The sequence below is a fragment of the Nomascus leucogenys genome, chromosome 18 (assembly GCF_006542625.1).
Source record: "Nomascus leucogenys isolate Asia chromosome 18, Asia_NLE_v1, whole genome shotgun sequence".
Lineage (NCBI taxonomy): Eukaryota > Metazoa > Chordata > Mammalia > Primates > Hylobatidae > Nomascus > Nomascus leucogenys.
In genome coordinates, this window is record NC_044398.1 from 9,241,747 (window position 1) to 9,262,967 (window position 21,221).

Here is a 21,221-nt window from a genome sequence, read left to right on the forward strand (position 1 = left end):
TAAACGGCTTTGATCCAATGCTGTATTTAAATAAATATTGTCTATTTTGGTTAACTAAGAAACCTTTTATGCCTTGATTTGCCCAGACTAGACTAGACTAAACTTGCCTGGACTAGACTCTAATGTCTGAAATTACCATCTAGTCTTTCTTTTTTTAATCATATAATTGATTTGTTACATATTTCTGTTTAACTTTAGAAACTAAACTATGCTTTTTTGTGTCACCATCTGCTAAAGGGCTTTTCAACTTGATTTGCTGGATAGTTTTTAAAGATTTACCTCATCTTTAAAACATGTTTAACAAAATGGCTGTATTTTATCATTGCCATTGCTGTTTTGGCTTTTATAAAGAGCAGTGACTAAAAATAACATTTTATTTACTGTTTTTTAGCCCATGGACATATATTTTGAATAATTTAACTGCATAATAGGTACTCAGTGAGTTTCACTTTTTCATTTGCTACTTGTTTACTAGTGCTTCAGTTCACCTTTAGCATCAATGATCACATCCATTTAAAATTGATTAGACAGTTTAACTTTGAATTTAACACTGGATATGGCTAAGAGAGATAAGTTTTTAAATAGGAGTGTGAAGCCTTAATTTTGTGCTGCTTCTCATGTCAGTGGAATCAGAATTTTGTGTTTCTTCTACGAACTGTGGAAATCTAGAGCTGTGTTGTGAAGGATTAGCACCACAGAGATAAACAAGTTTTCCTGGCTTCTCATAAAAGCTCAAAACTCTAAAATCCCTGAGGATTGTGAATTAACTGCATTTAGATTCTTTCAGATATTAGTGTCTTGGGCTTCAGAGTCTGAAGTTCCAGGATGGTAATATTCCTTGCTATTGACCACATAGTTTGCCAGAAAGGAAAAGTTTTCATTAATGTTTAGTTGTCAGATTATTCCATATAGAACTATTTTGCTAATATTATGACGGTTAAATTTCCATGTCCTCTATTTCTAACTTCTAACCCTGGAGTAATGAGAAGCTGTGAGAAAGTGTTAGTATCAGGAGGTTTCAGTACCCTTGCAGCTGGTTCAATAAATGTAGTTTCATCATTAGTGAAGAATAAAATAGTACCTCATAAAACTTTCTTGGAAAATGAATTGGAATGCCCTTAATAAAGAAGTACTGTATATGGATTTCAAACAAGCCCAGGCACTATAATCACAGAATAATTAGAGATTTTAAGATCCAAAATCGGGGTGAAATGCCGTTTGGATACTATGGTTATTGGGGAACTATGCTTTTTTAACCATCTTTATTAATGAGATTAAAAAACTGTAACAAATGCAGGTAACTAGGAGGTGCTGTAAGTATAAATGTAAGAGAAATAATTCAGAAAGAGGGGCTTAAGGATTAGATGCATAGAAAAGAGGTAATAAAAGCGAAATATTCTTTAAAAATAAAAATGAGAGACCCGTGGAAGGAAATAATACACCAAGCAGGGTGGCAAGCTATAAGGTTAAAGGAGACCTTAAAGGCAGGAAATTAGATGTGATCTGCAAAGTTATTTAGTTAAAAGAAACAACAAAACAAAAAGGAGGAGAGCATATTTGAGAGAGAAGCATGAGGTAATTTAGAGATTATTTATACTAAAATATCATCACATCAAAATTAGGACATTGTTACCTTTCTCAGTATGTATGGATTTACTCAAAAATACTTGAATATATCTGGACACTAATGAATGTCAGAAAAGTGGGGGGTTTCAAAAGAAAAAAATTCATTAAAGATTACTAGAGGCACTGATGTTCTGGAGTGAGTTAGAAAAGTTATACATTAATTAGACCAAAGGATAGAGTGAATTAATAATTGCACTTTATATTAGTGCATTGTTAAATCATGTAACATTTATTGTCTACTACATGCCAGATGTATTAGATGTTTTATATGGCTGCATAACCTCATTTCATACTCATTTGCCCTATGAGGAAACAGGCTTACAGGATTGTTAACATTTACTCAAGGTCAAACAACTCCATGTAGCATAGCTAGAATTCCAACCCATGTCTGTCTGACTAGTAGGCACTCTTTGCCACCCTGTAACTAATCATTGTGTACTTATGTATGTGGGATATAGCTATCAACATAGTAAATTCATTGGGATATTAGCGTAATGGAGGTATGTAATTTGTGATAAATGTTCAGAGGTTTCCAAACAAATGCAGTTTACCTTACTGTAAATGAAACTTAAAAATTTGTACGGGCCTTTGGCTTAATTCAGAGATCTGCCCGTGGGGTTCTATTACTTTGTTCTTTAACTTTGTTTGATCCTTCTTGGATCAGTCTTGCAATTCATGCTTGTCTTTTCCTGAATAACATCTATGTTTTGCCCTCTTTTGAGTGCTATCTTAATATGCCAGCCTATTTCTACCTTTCTTGTGCAGGGTAGCATACATAATCTTTACTTCCCGTTATACCTCAGTCCCACACCTTGTTGTCTGTTTATTTCAATACCTAAGATACTTATCCTCAGTTCCTAGCTTACTTTAGTTCTGAAAGTTGGATATCCATAATTATAGTGGTCTTAAATCTGTAAAACACATATGGATGGGAAACCACTGAATAATGTAAATAAATATGAATAACGACGATAAAATAAAAATAATAAAAATAACTGAGTTCAATGATATTAAAAACATGTCAGTTTAACTATTTTTTTTTGAGACGGGGTCTCTGTCACCAAGGCTGGAGTTCAGTGGCATGATCATGGCTCACTGCAGCCTTGACCTCCCAGGGTCAGGTGATCCTCCCACCTCAGCCTCCCAAGTAGCTGAGACTAGGGGTGCATGCCACCACACCCAGCTAATTTTTGGATTTTTTGTAGAGACAGGGTCTCACTGTGTTGCCCAGGCTGGTCTTGAACTCCTAGGTTCAGGTGATCCTCCCACATCAGCCTCCCAAAGTGTTGGGATTACAGGCATGATCCACTGCACCCAGCCCAATTGCCCTTTTTTATAGATAAATAAACTAAGGCTCAGAGAGACTAAATGATGTGACTAAAAAGTAGGTAATTAAAGAAACATGCAAATCTATATTTTTCTTCCAAGTCCATGGACTTTTCCATTACTATGTATCATGCTCTCTCCCAGTTTAGTTTCTTGTTGGGCTTCTAGTTTGAATATTGTGTTATATGGGTGAATGTTATGTTATATGGATAATAAATACTCAATGTATAATTTCACATTGTACTGGGTCTTAGACTTGTTTAATTAATTCATTAATTCCTCAAGTCTAAAGTTAAATTGAATGAGCTTCTAAGAAAAATGTATGTTAACCTACACCTTTGCTGATTTTGATGCCCATGGAGAAGAGTCTTACCTAGCCACAAGGAAGGCTGAGGTAGGAGGATCACTTGAGCCTGGAGGTTGAGGCTGCAGTGAGCAATGATTGTGCCTCTGCACTCCAGCCTGGACAAGAGTGAGACCCTGTCTCGAGGAAACAAAACAAAACAAAACAGAAGAGCAATTGAACTATATATCAAAAGGGTTTAAAATATCAGTTCTTGGAACTAGTGCCAAGTCATAGAGACGTTTTCATTGGCCGTCTGTTAAATTAGACAAATACAGAAAATTTAGTGAGTTCTTCATAAAGTTGAATTTATTCACTTTAACACATTGCATTATTCTGAAATTAAATATTTCTACATTTGATGTTAAAATATAATTTTTAAAATTACATTGTAATTAGAATATGGTTTTCTTTTTGCTCTTCACAAAATCAAAACAATCTCTTATTTTTGTTGAAATTTTGGTAGTCTGTTGAATGAAAAGATTGAGAAATATTGACTAGACCTCTAAAGCCATGCTCAGGAAGAGGAGTATATAAGTCTATAACATAAAAATAGTAACTCTGGTATTTACTCTTATCTACTAATATTATAATAAACTGCATAAGAATAATCTGGTGAATGCTGCCAGAAATGTCAAGTTAAAAAACCAAAAAGGATGAGAAGTTTAAAAGTCTGATAAAAAACTTACTGTTCTTAATATATATTAAAGAATTTCCAAGTAAGATGGTACTTTTGGGCATAAGCATCAAACTATCCCCTCCATAATACCTGGGCCAAAATGAATAATAAATAAAAATAGAGGAAAACTCTTCTTAACAATAAAACTTATGTAAGGGTTCCATCCACATTATACTCTCTGAGTAATATGTGTCATATAATTTATCCATGGAATCCCATTGTAAAAGTTTGTATTCCTCCTCCTCCTCAGAAAACCACACAGTATTGCAGGAAAAATAGTAAAGAAGCTCTTGGAAGATCTGTGCTGTCACCCTGTGATTGGATAGAGTGAAGGATGGACAGCTAGCAACTTCACTTGGAATTCTCCTTGTTGCCATGGATTAATAATTATTGAAAGCAGATATGCTAGGGGCCACAGAAAGTGAAGCTCTATCTCCTGATGGTAATGAGGCTTACCTCTAAAGTGGTAAGACACTTCTCCATGGGAATCAGCAATTCAAGGGAAGAATTCAAACTTAGTTACAAATTGTAACTGGAGGAAAAAGTCAGACCAGGCAGAATACTAGAAGTAGAAAGCCAGCCCCTGATTAGTAGATTAACCAAACCAAGAGAATAAACTAATATGAAGTTTCTTTGCTGTGATTCTCCATATCACTAGTTCTTTTTTCTCTTCACAGACTTTAAAGTCTCTTAACTAGAAAAATGAAACTTATATAACTACCCCTTCAGATTAAAATCTAAGAGGAAAATTTTAATAGCATCCTCTTGTAGGAAAAGAGGAGATTTAAGTAGGATCCATCAATCCTATGCTAGACCTAAAAACAAGAAGTTTCTAGGTCTTCCATATGATAAAAAAACAAAATGAGACCTACCTAAGAAAAAGCAAAATGAGACCTACTTATGAAACAATTCTACAGAGAAATAGGTGGAGGAAAATTTACCAATAAGAGGCAGAAAAATGACAATTCTGTGTTTTTTTAATAGTAAAACTAAATTTTATAGATTTTGATTTGTGTTCTCAATAAAATTCAAGATTGGGTTTAATGAAACAAAGATGAAAGATTAGTTAAGATAATAAACTAATATATAAAGAGACCTAATTGAGAACAGGAGAGAACATTAGAAAATTAATAATGTTATACTAATTTTAAAATTCCATTAGTAGCAGAATGGAAGCCACACTGGAAGAAAGTCAGAGAGATGGGAGAAACACTTAGAATTTTTCTTTCAGAATGTAAAGGAAAAGATACAGATGAAAGTAAATGATGATATACATGGAGGACAGAAACAGATCCAATATACAGATACTGGTGGTTCCCAAAGAACCAAACTGAATAATCAAGCCTTTATTCATGTATCGGAACAGTACAAGCAAGAGGCAAAAAGAAGGCCCCAGTGTTTAATTTCTTCCCACAGAACTGCACCAGGCAAGAGTCAGGTGGATGTAATGAAAATGGTCATGGTGGTGGTGGTGGTGGTGGAATCATTGCCAAGGAGGAGTTAGAGTGGAGAAAAGTGCCTCAGCCAATCCACCTTACCCCCCTTTAAGAAAGTGTTGGCGGAGGTGTCCTATAAGGAAGGGGTACCTGGGCTAGGGAATGCAGTTCATTTTTTAATAAAAATTTAAAAATTGCTCTAAAATCTTAAAGTATGCCATCGGAAATTAAAAGTATTTCAGTTTCTTCATTTTACATATGGAAGGTTTGATAAGTATTTTTTCACTCTTGATATTGAAGAAAAATAACTTCTAGTAAAAGATGGGATTTATAACTTCCAAATTATGGTAGAAAAGAGATTTCAAAGAAAATACTGTCCATATTGTGAAAGATAGAAACTAAGGAAAAACAAGGAATGTAAAAAATAATATCTCATAGACAAGAAGAAGCAAATGTAAGTTAAATACTCCTAATAAAAGGCAAAAATACTCAAATTTAGTCAAAATACAAAAGATGCACCTAAAAAGTTACTTTAAAAAGATTTAAAGCAAAAAGTGAAATAAGATGGAGAACTAACAATTATTCCACACACGTACAAATGAAAATAAAGCAGGATGCAAAAGTATTTCAAGATGTAATTAATATAGGTCTCAGTCTATTTTCTGTTGGTATAACTGAATACCCAAGACTGGATAATTCATTAAAAAAAGAAATTTACTTCTTGTAGTTCAGGAAACTGAGAAGTCCAAGGTGGAGGGCCTCTACCTAGCTGGCGTCTGGTGAGGGTCGTGTGCTGTGTCACAGCATGGTAGAGAAGCAAGGCAAGCAAGCATCCAAAGAAACATGCACTAGATGCTGGGCTAACTTTATAACAACCCTCTTTCTCTGAAACTATTCCCCTTTCTGCTAGGGTGAGAACTCACTCCCATGAGATGGCATTAATCTATTGATGAGAGCAGAGCCCCCATGATTCAAACACTTCCCTCTAAGGCCTCACTTCCCAATGCTGACCTTGGGGACCAAGCCTCAACATGAGTTTTGATGGGGACAAACCATAGCAATGTATTATACTTATTAAGTAAGATAAACTGGTCATTTTTAATTTAAAAAGCTATAATCCTTAATGAAGACATAACTCTCAAGTACATATACCTCACACTATGGCATCAAGATATATAAAGCAAACATTTAAGACACATAAGGAGAAATTAGCTGAAACACAATGGTAGAAGAAAACCTCAAGAAGGCAAAAACAAAATAAGGGGAGTATCTGAATAGTTTTCCTTTTGTGAATCATGCTTTTAAGTCAGAACTCTTTGCTTAATTAACTAGGTCCCAATGATTTTCTCCTTTTATTTCCCTAAACTTTTATTGCTTCATGTTTTTCACGTTTTGATCTATTTTGAGCTAACTTCTGTGTAAAATGGGAGGTTTAGGTCAAGATTCACTTTTTGCTCTTCTAAGATAAAATAAGATTTTAATTTTTGCCTATTGATATATATATATATATGTTTTAAATAACAGTATATAGAATTGGTAAGGGTGTAAAAAATATGCACCCTAAAACTGTAATTGGGAATACAGATTGGTAAAAACCAATATGATTCAACATTTGCACTTCTTGGGATTTCTTCAAAGATAAAAAAATAGATATGCCCCCAAATGTACTTACAATAGTGTTGTACTTAGAATAGTCTTATTGCAGGAAAACACTGGAAACAATCTAAATGGATGACTGATTAATAGAATAGAATACAAAAAGATTACAATTACATGTAGCCATGTGAAAATGTGCATGATAAATTATTAAATAAAAAATAGGTTACAAAACAATATGTAAATGTTATTAATAAAGTGATATTTGTTTTTTCCTAAAAGTTCCAACAATGTTCAATGTTACTACTAAGAGTATTTTTATTTTGAGAGTTTATTGTAAAGCAGAGAATAGTTTCGGTGTTTTGTTGTGGTTACTATTTTGAGTTTTATTACTATTTTAATTAGTTTTCCTTTCACTGAATTTTAAAGTCTTACAATATTTCAAAGTTGTTTTTAATGAAGAAGAAAGCAGTTTTCCCTCAGCATACTGCATCTCTGACTTTGTAATGGAAGTTATTAAAACATATATTTGTTTAAACATACATACACATAATTACAATTATAAAATAGTTGTATCTATTCTTTGTTAGAGGTTTTTTAATCACTAAAATTTTAGGAAGGAAATAAAACATGAGAAAGTTGCTCTTGACTGCTGCTTTTAAGGGAGGTGAACCTAACACCTACAATTTGTTTCTTAGAAAGATGGCTTAAGGCTTATTATTTAAACTAACTACCATCATTACCTTTGCAACCACTCTTTATTTCGATGGAGTCATTTAGGCCCTCTTAGCTACTGTAACTAAGATTTAAGTTGGCTTTTATTGTAGCACTCAAGGAAAGATATTATGTAGAAGAAAAATTATTCATTGTTTTCAAGGCAAAAGTGGTGGGACTAAGGAGCAATGGTGCCCAGAATATAATCAAAACAAGGAAGACTTCAATAAGTTAGGTATGTTCTATTACAGTATTTGCCAGAGCACATCTGGATTATTAAGAGACTATTTTAATTCTTATTTCAGATAAAACTGCTTTTTAGTATTAATCAAGTTGGGGTATCCAGTTCATGCAGTAATCTTGAAAGCCAAGATAACTTTTTTTACTGATTTATCTTTCATAGAGGTAAATACTTTACAAATCTCAGATTCTAAGGAATTTAGTTAATATAAGAACTTTGATAGTTTGTCTCAGTATGAAGCTATTAAAAGAGAAATATTGTGTGGTTATATGTGTATATTGTATATTCACCAGGTAAATACACATGTATACATCTATAACGAGACGAGAATTACTATGGTGAATGATTTCTATTGTGTAATATGGTCCTAAATTAGAATAATAATTGTAATTACTAGGGTTTGTTTAAAATCGACTTTTTAATTCTTGAGAGAGAAGGGGAAAAAAAGAAAAAATATGGAAGTGTGAGTAATCTCTATTATGGGATAGATAATTTATAGAATATATTTTTAAAAGAAAAACCTCAGCCAAATTAAATTTAAAGTTTAATTGAGCAATGGATGATTCGCGAATCGGGCAGCCCCCAGAATCACAGCAGATTCAGAGAGTCTCCAGGGATGCCATGTGGTCAGAACAAATTCATAGACAAAAAAAAATAAATAAAAGGAAGTGACATACAGAAATCAGAAGTGAGGTACAGAAACAACTGGATTGGTTACTGCTCGGCATTTGTGTTACTTGAACAGTTTGAACACTCAGCAGCATGTGAGTGGTTGAAGTACGGCTGCTGGGACTGGCCAAGACTCAGCCATTGTTATACGTGCATACTCTTAGTTAGGTTTTCAGTCTTGTTTACCTAGTAAGTTAGGTTTCAGTTCATCCACAAGGACTCAAATATAGAATTATGGAGTCCTTCTCAGGCCACATTTAGTTTGCTTTAACAATATTGACAATAATTTACTGATACGTGGAAATTCATAAATTCACCACAACAACACTGGTTTTTATATGCATAGATTGAGGTATGTGATTTTGAAGGTAGGTGTAAAATGGGCTTATTATCCTTTTGTACACTTAAAATGTTTTAGTCTAAATCCTTTCAAGTTTCTCTCGATACAGAGCTTATGATACGTACTTAGGCATCTTCCTAAATACATGGAATATGCTGGACACTGACCAATATTTAAAAATTGCTTTCTTTTTTTTTTTTTTTTTTTTTTTTTTTGAGACAAGGTCTTACTCTGTCCGCCAGGCTGGAGTGCAGTGGCACGATCACAGCTCACTGTATCCTTGACCTCCTAGACTCAGGTGATTCTCCCACCTCAGCCTCCCAGGTAGCTGGGACTACAGGCGTGTGCCACCACATCTGGCTAATTTTTTGCATTTCTTGTAGAAACAGTGTTTCGCCATGTTGCCTAGGCTGGTCTCGAACTCTTGGGCTCAAGAAATCAGCCTGCCTCAGTCTCCCAAAGTGCTAGGATTACAGGCATGAGGCACTGAGCTGGCCAAAAATTGCTTTCTTGAAATGTTTAAAAGTCACATTTGAACTAACTGAGAGAGGGGGCATACATTTTAATGAAATTGTATCTTAAGCTTTGTACCTGTGAACCCAAAAGTATCTGAGACAGGTGTTAATCAATTTAAAAAGTTTATTTTGCCAAAGTTAATGATGCCCTGGTGACCTCAGGAGGTCCTGACAACATGTGCCCAAGGTGGTCAGGATACAGCTTGCTTTTATACATTTTATGGAGACATAATTCATCAAGCAATACATGTAATATTTACATTGGTTTCATCTAGGAGGACAGATAAAACCATGGGGGGGCTTCCAGATCATAGGTAGATTTAAAATTTTTCTTATTGGCAATTGTTTGAAAGAGTTATCTGTAGAAAGAAATATCTGGATTACTAAGGGGTTGTGGAGACCAAAGTTTTATCGTACAGATGAAACCACCAAGTAACAGGCTTCAGAGAGAATAGATTATAAATGTTTCTTATCAGACTTGAGGTCACAGGCAGTAAAGGGTTAAATAAGAAAGCAGGAGATAAAGCACATTTTTAAAAAATATAAATACAATGGTAAACATTTGAAGAAAAACACAATTTTTTTTTCCTAAATACTAAAAGAAATGAGAGGAAAAGTAAACCAAAGAAAACCCACACAGAGGAAGACACACAAGCACAACATAATGCACACAGTAATTGAAACATAAATATGATGCATTTGAGAACAAACATATCAGTAATATTAGTAAATGTAGATAGGCCTAACTCACGTATTATAAGTAGAAAAATCATTTTTAAATTTGGCCCTCAAGGAAAAAGTCCAACTGTTTGCTCTACAAAAGAGAAATACCTAAAACGTAGTGATTCAGAAGGCTAAAAAAAGTCAAGGAGAGAAGCTATGCAAAGCAAATAGAAGTAATAAGAAAGCAAGAGTTGCCATCCTGATAACCAGGCAAGAATTCCAGCCAAAAACACGAAGACACTTTTAAATGATAAAAGTCATAATTCACAGTGAAAGTACAGCACTTAATATTTATGAACCAAGTTATAGAGCTCTCACATTTAAAAGCAGAAGCTATAGGAGATGGAAGGACACATGATATTGAAGTATCATGGTGATAAAAGATTTAACACAGTACTTTCAGTCCAAGACAGATAAAATGGACAAAAATAAGGAAAACATACTAAAGAATTTAATTGATAGATCTTATAAATCTACCTATATCTACATTTATACCTATATCTTTAATCCCTGGTAGTAGAGAATGTACCACATATGGAACATTCACAAAAATAAATATTAATTCACAAAGCATTACTAAATTTCATAAAGTAGAACAATTACAGACAACACTTTGATCATATGCAGTAAGTAAAGCTGGAAATTGATAGCAAAATAAAATTAAAATGTACCTCCACCTTGGGGGGAAAAAGTTCTATTAATAAACTCTTGAGTGTAAGAGGAAACAAAACTGAAATTACAGATTTTCCTTTTTAAAAATTATGAAAACCCTATGTGTTAGAATCTAAGATATGCCTAAAGTACTGGTCAGAGAAAGAGGATAGGTTTAAACATTTATTACCAATGGGGGGCAAAAACACCCCATGTTCTCACTCATAGGTGGGAATTGAACAATGAGAACACTTGGACACAGGAAGGGGAACATCACACACTGGAGCCTGTTGTGGGGTGGGGGGAGGGTGGAGGGATAGCATTAGGAGATATACCTAATGTAAATGACCAGTTAATGGGTGCAGCACACCAACATGGCACATGTATACATATGTAACAAACCTGCATGTTTTGCACATGTACCCTATAACTTAAAAGTATTAAAAAAAAAAAAACACATGAAATAAATTCCTATTGTAAATACTAGGGAAAAACAACTATATAATTCCCCCAATAAAACACCAGAATGGAAATAATAAAGATAAAAAAAGAAATTAAACATCAGAAAATAGAAAAAAATCTAAACCTAACTAATAGAACAGGATTCTGTGTGTATTTTTCAAAATAAAAAAGCAGTGGAAATAAATGAAGGCCAGAAACTAATGGGATTTGTTACTGGTTAATGGGTTGGGACCTTCAACCCATTTTCCTCCTTTATCAGGGATTTCAGGAAAAGAAAGAGATGACCTGGTCAAATTCCTTTGCAACGTGCTAGTAACCAGACTTCCTTTTAAACACGCTAATGAGACTTACTAGCAGAATGTTAATGAAGAGGCCTTATTTGTGAAATGCTTTTTAGATATACTTGGTCTTATTGTAAATAAGCCTGAAATTTATAGATTTTTGGAACATGGCTCACTGGAAAATGTATCAAAGCTATATAATTAAGGGGTATAAAAGAGATATAACTGAAATGGCTTCCATTGTGTGTTATTTTACACACACCATTTAGAACATTGTATGTTAAATCTCAACAAGAGGGCATATTAATTGGGTTCAGGAGAGAGTAAAGATTTGGGAGTTGCCTTGAGAGTCTCAGTCTTCTCCATGCATTGCCTATTTCTTGTGATTGCGTTCATCTTTTAAAGTATTAGTAAAATTTGGTATTGCATAATATTTCTGATACCCATAAGCCTGATTTGACCATCTAACTCTTAATGTTATCTCAGTTATCTTCGGGGGCTGGGTGGAAACAGGCCTAGGAAGGTGATTCTTAAGTATTGCTTTTTGTGTAGTTTTTTGGAACCATATTAATTACTTTTATATTCAAAATAAAGCAGATAAACTACATTCCCTATGAATAACATAATCATATTGAAGGCAAAAACATAGATTTTGTCATTATATTTTATTTTTGACCAATATTAGGAAACTTTCAAACAAAAGTTGAAGGAATTGTATAGTCAACACTACTTCTTCAATTGACGCTTTCTGATTTAATTTACACATATTCATCTACCCACCTAACTTATTTTGATCCATTTCAAAATAGTGGACACCAAAAACTACTTCAACATGCATGTTCTTAACTAAAGTTCAACACTTTTTAGGTAAAAATTACCTTTTAGTTTTTTAGGTAAGGTTTTCAAGTAATTTTTGAAAATAGTGTTTTGTTTATAAACTCTCAGACCAAAGACAAAATGAATTGTAAGTAAATGTTGAACTAGTTAATAGGTTTTCCATAGTGGAATGAATCAGCAATTCCGTGTGTATGCTATATTGAGCAAATAAATAAATGTATTATAAATAATGAGAGCCAGGTTTCTCACTGTTGAAGTACCGGTTGAATATCTCTAATTTGAAAATCTAAAATCTGAAATGCTCCAAAATCCAAAACTTTTTGAGTGCTGACATGACACTGAAAGGAAATACTCATTGGAGCCTTTCAGATTTTGGATTTCAGATTGGCATTCCTTAAAATGCAAATATTCCAAACTCTGAACAAAAATTGAAATTTGTGACACTTCTGGTCCGAAGCATTTTGGATAAGGTATACTTAATCTGTGGTTGTAGAGATGGTAAAGAGGAAAACTGGAATGAACCCTGTGATGTTGGATTAGCATTGGGCGTATCAGTATAAACCTATGGTGGTGTTATATGTAAGTGTAGAAATATAGATATGAGTATGCACACATATGCATGTATTTCCTATCTATTGTAGCCACTGAGAGGCCCTAGAAGCAGTGACACTCTAACAGTAATGAGGAAGCCTAATACTCAGGTCTTAGTCTCAAATGCATCCTCTGCTAAAATGAGCCTTAGCTCCTTAGAGAAATGGCTGATTCCAAGGCTGGGGTATGAAACTATAAAATAAGCCTGAAACACCTTGTTAATGGAAGAAAGTAAGAAAGTACTCAAATAATGACGGAGACCTGCCAAAAGGAAGCAGCTTGAAGGGCTTATATTAGCCAAATGTGAGACAAGTTAAGCAACGAAATAAATAATAGTAACAAATTGTCTTAATTCATTTGTGCTGCTATATAAAAACATACCTGAAGCTGGGTAATTTATAAATCATAGGCATTTATTTCTGACAGTTCCAAAGGTTGGGAAGTCCAGGGTCAAAATGTGAGCAGATTTTTGTCTATGAGGGCTGCTGTCTGCTTCAAGATGGCACCATGCTGCTGCATCCTCTGGAGAGGGGGTGAACACTGTGTGCTTACATTGCAGAAGTTGGAAGAGCAAAAGGGCTAACCTGTGTTTGGAGACTCTTTTATGAAGGCCTTAATCTCATTCACAAAGGAGGACCCCTCATGACCTAATTATTACCTAAAGACTCCACCTCTTAATGCTATTGCATTGGGGATTGAGTTTCAACATGAATTTTGGAGGAGACACAAACATTCAAACCCACATTATAACCTACGTTGAATAATAGGATACCTGAGCCTCTAGTGTTATAAACAATGGAGAAATTCTTCGTTATAGGGGACCAGTAATAAATGTAGATGGTATGATAGAAAAATCACCATTTGGCAAATTTATAATTGATTCAGGGAAGAATCATCAGCAGATACTGTAATTAGTGGGGTAAAGTTTGATGTGAAACTGGACATTTACATAGTTTCAAAATATCTCCCCACAAAAATGCTGATTAATTACAAAGGGAAAAATAGAGAAACCTTGTGGATACTACCTTAGCCAAGTGATGAACATTAACTTTACCAGTAATGGAACAAACCAATTATCACATACACAACATTATGTCTACAATATTTCTGCAAAAAAAAAAAAAAAGAAAAATCTCAATGATTAGGAAACATCAGACAAACCCAAATGGAGGAACATTCTACAAAATTATTTTTAAAGATGGAAGACAAACACAAACTGAAGAACTATTCCAGATTAAAAGAGACATGATGGCTAAATTGCAACCTGTGACCACAAGGGTTTGGGACTTTGTTTTTCCTGCTATACAGATTTTTTTTAAAAAACAAATACTGAAATATGAGGTCCATAGATTAGATGATAGGATAATAGTAATTTTCTGATTTTGATCATTATACTTTGGTTGTGTAAGAGAATATCTTTCTAATGAAATATACAATTTAGTGTTTAGGAATAAAGGGCCATCCTGTGGGCAGTTTACCCTCAAATGACTCTGAAGTAAATGTATGTATGAAGTAAATGTATGTGTGGAGAGAGAGAGAGATGGCAGGGAGAGAGACAGAGAAGATAATAAGGCAAATTCGGTAAAATGTTGACAACTAGAGAATCTGGGTAAAGGGTATATGGGAGCTCTTAGTACTAGTTTTACAACTTTTTTGTAAGTATGAAATTCTATCAAAATAAAATTTATCTAAGAAAAGGTGAATGAATTCAAAACCAGATGGTAAATAAATGAAACAAAAGTGGCAAAATGTCAATGATTTTAAAGTTGAATGATAGGTACATGGGGATTCATTGTATTATTTTGTCTACTTGATGTATGTTCGTAAACTTCCACAATAGACATTTAAAAGGGAATTAATCTACAGTGATCTCTTCATTGATAATGTGGATTTACTTTCTCCTTAAACACTCTTGCTAATTTTGGGCACGTAAGTACGGATCATGTTGAAAGAAACTAAAGAAGACCTAAATACGTGGCAAGACACCTCATGTTCCATAGATTGGAAGACAATAAATATTATTAAGATGAAAATAACCCCAAATTTACAACTCAAACCTTAGCAAAATTCCATCTAACTTCCTTGCAGAAACTGACAAGCTGATTCTAAAATTCATATGGAAATTCAAGGGACCAAGAATAGCCAAAATGGTCTTGAAAAGATGAACAAAGTTGAAGGACTCGCCTTTCTTGATTTCAGAATGTATCACAATGCTACAGTAATCAAGTTGGTGCAGTACTGGAGTTAGGGATCAAGATCAGTAGAATAGAATTGAGAGTGTAGAAATAAACCATATATTTATGGCCAGTTGATTTTGGCAAGGGTGCCAAGGCAATTAAATAAGAATAATCTTTTTGACAATGCTGAGATAGCTACATATCCATATGAAAAAGAATGAAGTTGGATCCCTACTTCACACCATATACAAAATTACCTCAGAATGGATCAAAAACCTAAATGTAAGAATTAAAACTATAATACCCTTAGAAGAAAATAAATCTTCATGACCTTGGGTTAGGCAGTGTTTTCTTAAAATATGACCCCAAAAGCAGGAGCAACAAAAGAAAAATAGATAAATTGGACTTGGTCAAAATTATTTTTTGTGCTTTAAAAAAGGAAAGAGACAAACCACAGAATGAGAGAACATTTTTGCAAATCATATATCTGATAATAGACTTGTATCTAGATGATAAAGGACCATTACGACTCAGTAATAAAAAAAGACAACTCAATTTTTAAAAAGAGGAAATGGATCTGAATAAACATTTCTCCAAAGAAGATATACAAATAGCCAATAAACACATGAAAAGATTTCCAACACCATTAGCTATCAGGGAAATGCAAATTAAAACCACAGTGAGATACCACTACACAACTGCTATGATACCTTTTTGAATAAAAAAAGATAGATAATATTAAATGTTAAATGTTGGTGAGGATGTGAAGAAATTGGAATCTTCATACACTGCTAATGGGAATGTGAAATGTACAGCTACTTTGGAAAACAGTCTGACAGTTCCTGAGTAAGTTAAACATAGAAATTATTATATGACACAGCAATTCCACTCTTAGGTATACACCTAAGGGAAATGGAAATACATGTTGGCACAAATATTTGTTCACAAATGTTCATAGTAGCATTATTTATAATAGCCCCAAAGTGAAAACAACCCAATGTCTATCAGCTGATGAATGGTGTATGCATGCAGTGGAATATTGTGCTGCAATAAAAAGAAGTGAAGTACTGGTATAACATGGATGAAGCTTGAAAACATTATGCTATGTGAAGAAGCCAGTTACGAAAGACCACATATTGTATGATACCTTTATAATATGAATGTACAAAATAGGCAAATCTATGGAAACAAAAAACAGATTTGTGATTGTCTAGGGCTGAAGGGAGGGGTCAAGTGTGTGTGTGGGCAGAGTGGGAGGGATGATGGCTTAGGTGCATGGGGTTTTATTTTGGGGTAAAGAAAATGTTCTTAATTGCTTGTAGGGGTGGATGCGCAAGTTTGAATCTACCAAAAGCCATTGAATTGTATACTTTGAATGAATAAATTATATGGTATATGAATTATATCTCAATAAAGCTGTTTTTTAAACAAAAATCTGATCATTCTTTTGTAAGATAACAAGTTCAATGAGAAAAGAGCTGTATATAGAGCTGTATACAGAAAGTGTTATTCGTGTAATTCGGAGTGTTTTCAGCTTGCATTTCAATAGTTGCTGTCATTAGAAACTGCTTTTGAAATGTTTTTTCTCAAAAGCAACCTTCATGTTGTGGATAAACAAAAGTACATGAAACCATTTATTCATTCTGCATTCATTTGTACCAATTCACAGTGTAGCCATAGATGTTAGAACCATTTGGCATGTAAAGCAGAGATATGTAGCTAGAATTGTCTGTAAGGTGAAGTCTTACTAAGGAAAGGAAGCTAATTTTGGAAGTATGCTTGATTGAAAGAACTGAGATAGTACTGGCTGGTAACTGATTATTATTAGTGTCATGTGGATAACTGTGTTTTCATCAGTTTTTAGAGACAGAATTATTGTCTTCTGTCACCTCTCTCAAAATCTCAGTCAGTTAAAAACTGATTCACAGAGGTGAGGAAGAAGAAAGTTACATGTAAATTTGTAAGATTTATTTAAATTAAATTTTTTACTTGGCCTACCCAAGTAAGAAAGTTGCATAAAAGTTAATCTAGTGGTTTTGTTAAGAACTAGTTAATCTAGTGGTTTTGTGATGAGTAGCTTGAAAATGAAGATTTTTAATATAACAAATTCTTTCTAGCCTTGAGCTTTATATTGTTCCCAATGGGAAAAATATAATTTGAGCAAAGGTTTTCACTTATAATAAAAGTAACATTTTTTCTCTCGAATTTTAACAATCAGAATGAAAAAATCCAAAAAACAAAGTATTATGTTCTGTGAAATAATCATTTGTGACTTTAAGGTTGAAGAAGATAACAATAATGGAAGTTTAAATGCAAAAAATATTAATAGTATCTTAGATAGTGTTACTATATTGAAGTTGTGTTTCCATTAAATTGAATCAAATGCAAAATAGCTTTATTTTTATCTACATGATCCTAAATAACAATTGTAATTATTTTTTTCACTCAGTTGTGAAATTATGTGGACATAGTTATAATGCAGATGAGTTCTACAAAAATTCTACTATCAGAGTTCAGAAAGTTTTTCATTACTATTACTTATGTTTAAAGACAAGTGCGACAGACTAATGGGTTGAATGTGAGCTTTTCAAAATAGTACAAAATTACTAATTGCTATTGTTTGAGTGTTTTTTGCCTTTCCTTTTCCCAAGGCCACTATAAGGATTTCACTTGATTTCTTCCCTGCTCTTAACGTTTGAAAAGCTTTAAGCTAGAAGTAATTTGGGGATTCTATGCGACCTGATGGGGAGGAAAGTAAAGGTGAAGTAGTTTTTCCAGGAGTTTTGTGGAGAGGAAATGTGGAGAAATGGGACTGTGAAGAAAGTACATAGAAGAAAGAAGGATTTTTAAAAGTATTGTTCAAGAAATAAAATCAAATAACTTACTTTGAAATTAGTTTTTGATTGCCTTTGAGTTCCTCTGGCTACAACGCAGCTTGAGATGAGACATGGGTCAAAGATTTCATGGAGTTGGGAACTGTCAAAAGTTCATATCAATGACTGTCATGGAAATGTGGGGGAGGAGAGACAATCTAATCTGGAAATGGAAGGTATTGCCACAAGGTGACATTCACTGTTGTTTTTTTGTTGAAGATTTTATTATGTTAAGGAACAAGTTAAGTAATTGATTTATGGCCTAACAGTTTTTCTTATTTGAATAACAATTTTTTTCCTCTCTTGAGGCATTGAACATTGTGTTGGCCTGGGGAGAGGGAATGTAGAAAAAAATGGGGTAAAATTTGATTCTAGTATGTCTTTCCTATTTGTAAAACAAACTTGGCCTGTATTTTCTTCTTGTCCTGTGATCCATCAAATCATGCTCCATACTGTTAGCCAGATTGTTAGCATTTTCCCTAAGTGGAAGTGTAATCTTTAAAGTAACTAGTTGTCATATAAATTCTTCAAGATTTTATTATCAATCACTATGGCAATCATCTTTTTTCTTTTAGCCTTATTTGTTGTTTCAGCTCTCAAAATTAAATTCATCAAGATTCCACAGATAAAAGATTTCTAGAGTTATCCTTGACATAGTAACTTGTAAGTGAATGGTCTTCAGTATCATTTGTATATGTAGTAAAACCATTACATGCTGTTTCTCTATATAATGCTTCCAAAATGAAAGAGGAGGGGGAATTTTTATAGACTGTCACTGCTAGGTCATGGACTTTTAAAGAAATGTTTCCTTCATTTGGATGGACCCTTTCATTATCAACATTTCTATGAAATTATCTGGCTTAAGACACCTGATACTACTTTAGAGCAAAATTGATTGGTCATGTAGAAAAATAGGCTCTTGAGGCTTTTTAGAGGGAACCTAACCATATAAAACTAACATGTCATAGATTAGAAAGATAGAGTGTCAGTGTTTTTGTGTTCACTCTGTGAAAACAAATTGGAAAAGTAAATGGAAAATGTAAAGATGATAAGGACTAAGTCATCTCTACTTTTTATTGGTAATAAATCCATGAATTGGAAATTAATTGGAAAATCCATTAATTGGAAGTTAACTTACTGTGCATTGTTTTCTTGCAGGGAACAAATCGCAAGACAGTGGCATAGCAGAGATGGAAGAACTTCCTGTACCACATAACATCAAAATAAGCAATATAACGTGTGACTCATTCAAGATTTCATGGGAAATGGATTCAAAATCAAAGGATCGCATTACACACTATTTTATTGACCTCAACAAGAAAGAGAACAAGAACTCCAATAAATTTAAACACAAGGTAAAATCTAACAAATACTCATGCTCATTTGCATCTTAAAACTTTCTAAGTATGAGGACACTTTAAAAGAACGAGTAATATTCTATTAATGGCTTATGTGATGTATTTGACTTGGGAAAAAAATAAAGATTATATGTAACTCTAAAACCCTATCATTCTAATAAGTTTTGTGAGAAAATGAAATGCCATGCTTATTGTTAGAAGATAATTTTCAAAAAAAAGGTAAAATCATGACTATCATCTAGATGTAAAAATTAGTTTACGTTAAAGATTTTATTTAACTTAATAATGAGGAAACTAATGAGGTGTTATAACCAGTTCAAAGGGTAGTCCAAAGAAAAGACTCATTTGTAGATCCAGGTATAAACTGGTACGGAAGTCCTGATGGGGGGGGTGAAGAGGAGGGTTGTCCTCCACTGAACATGATTTATTTGTATGTATTTAGACAAGAAGAACTGAATTGTTATTAGTTTCTACAAATTACAGAATTGTAAAAGGGCTTCCATAACACAGACAGCCAGAAGAGGGTGCTATGGGCAATGCATAGTTTTCCACTGAAGCACACATTTTTTTCTATAACTGCCAAACAAGGAATCTGATGCAGTTTATAAACTTCAAGGTATTTTAAAAACACTTTAGGGCTAAAAATTGCTTTAAGTAGTCCACTGTCTTTTGCTTTTTGTTTTTTATTTTGATAATGAAATTTTTTTGTCTTTCGCTTTTTAGTTTTGAGAATGAAAATTATTAACTTTTAAATGTTTTTAGATATATAACACTTCTCTGATATTTATTCACATATCATATATCTTTTCTGATATATCTCTCTTTCCAGAAGTATCTATAGAGAAAATAACAGTTATCTGCTTTAAGCATTCTTTCTTATGTTGCAATATTTTCACTGATGATGAAAATCTGGTCTATTTTTTAATATTGATATTAAGTTTTAACTTGGTAGATACTTTGGAACTTTCTTATCTTACCTAGAAATATTGCTTTTATTAGATGTGCAATTATACATACTAAAGATAAGTGAGGATCATACATACTACAGATAAGTGTGAAAGAGGGAGCAAGATTGAGCAGTCATTATTTTTTCTGAGTTCCAGTTCTGATTATGCTTTCCAGTGATGGATATTCTCTTTGCTGACATTTGCCTTGTTGATATAGCTTTGAAATATGAAATTTCAAACATTAAATGATGAATTGTTCAAGATTTGACCCTTTTTCTTCACTCTCCACTTGGAATACCATATCCTTGGAAATATAGTGAATATTCAACTAGCAGATTTAATTAATCACTTTACTAAGCATTTTTTAGAAATACATAAACTTTTCTGTGACACATAGACTCTATATTTGAATGAAAGTGAAGCAAAAATTCATATTTTTAGTGTTTTCTCCTTTAACCTGTAAAATATCAAGTAATGGGCAGCTTTAGTAAAATTATTGGGTAGTATAAGTTAACCAAATATAATATTTTAATACTATTGAACTTTATCTTTTATGTCTCTGTTTTTTAATGTTTTGTCATTTGGTATGAGAATGTTGCATTTTGAGAAGCATATAGTGTACAGAAAAGAATACCATATTAGAAATCAAGAAAACTGGAATCAAAGTACATTTATGTTATTAACAAGCTGTATGACCTCGAACTTGTCTCTTGATAAAGTTGGGCCTTAGTTTTTGCATATGGCAAATAGATTTAAATATAATAATTGTTAAGTATCTTTAAGCAGAAAAATTCTATTGTCAGTCAGGAACTTAATAAGTTATTCTCCATTGTTTA

The 21,221-nt window shown here is 33.2% G+C and overlaps 1 protein-coding gene across 2 annotated transcripts in view; it reads left to right on the top strand.

The window, feature by feature from the left end:
- The window catches only part of PHYHIPL (phytanoyl-CoA 2-hydroxylase interacting protein like), an 81,154-nt gene that overhangs the window by 41,800 nt on the left and 18,133 nt on the right, over window positions 1–21,221 (top strand). For both annotated transcript variants that reach the window (XM_003258248.3, XM_003258249.4), the window contains exon 2: window positions 19,239–19,435. In XM_003258248.3, coding sequence (XP_003258296.1) covers window positions 19,239–19,435 — 197 coding nt within the window. The remainder of the gene's footprint in view (window positions 1–19,238; window positions 19,436–21,221) is intronic.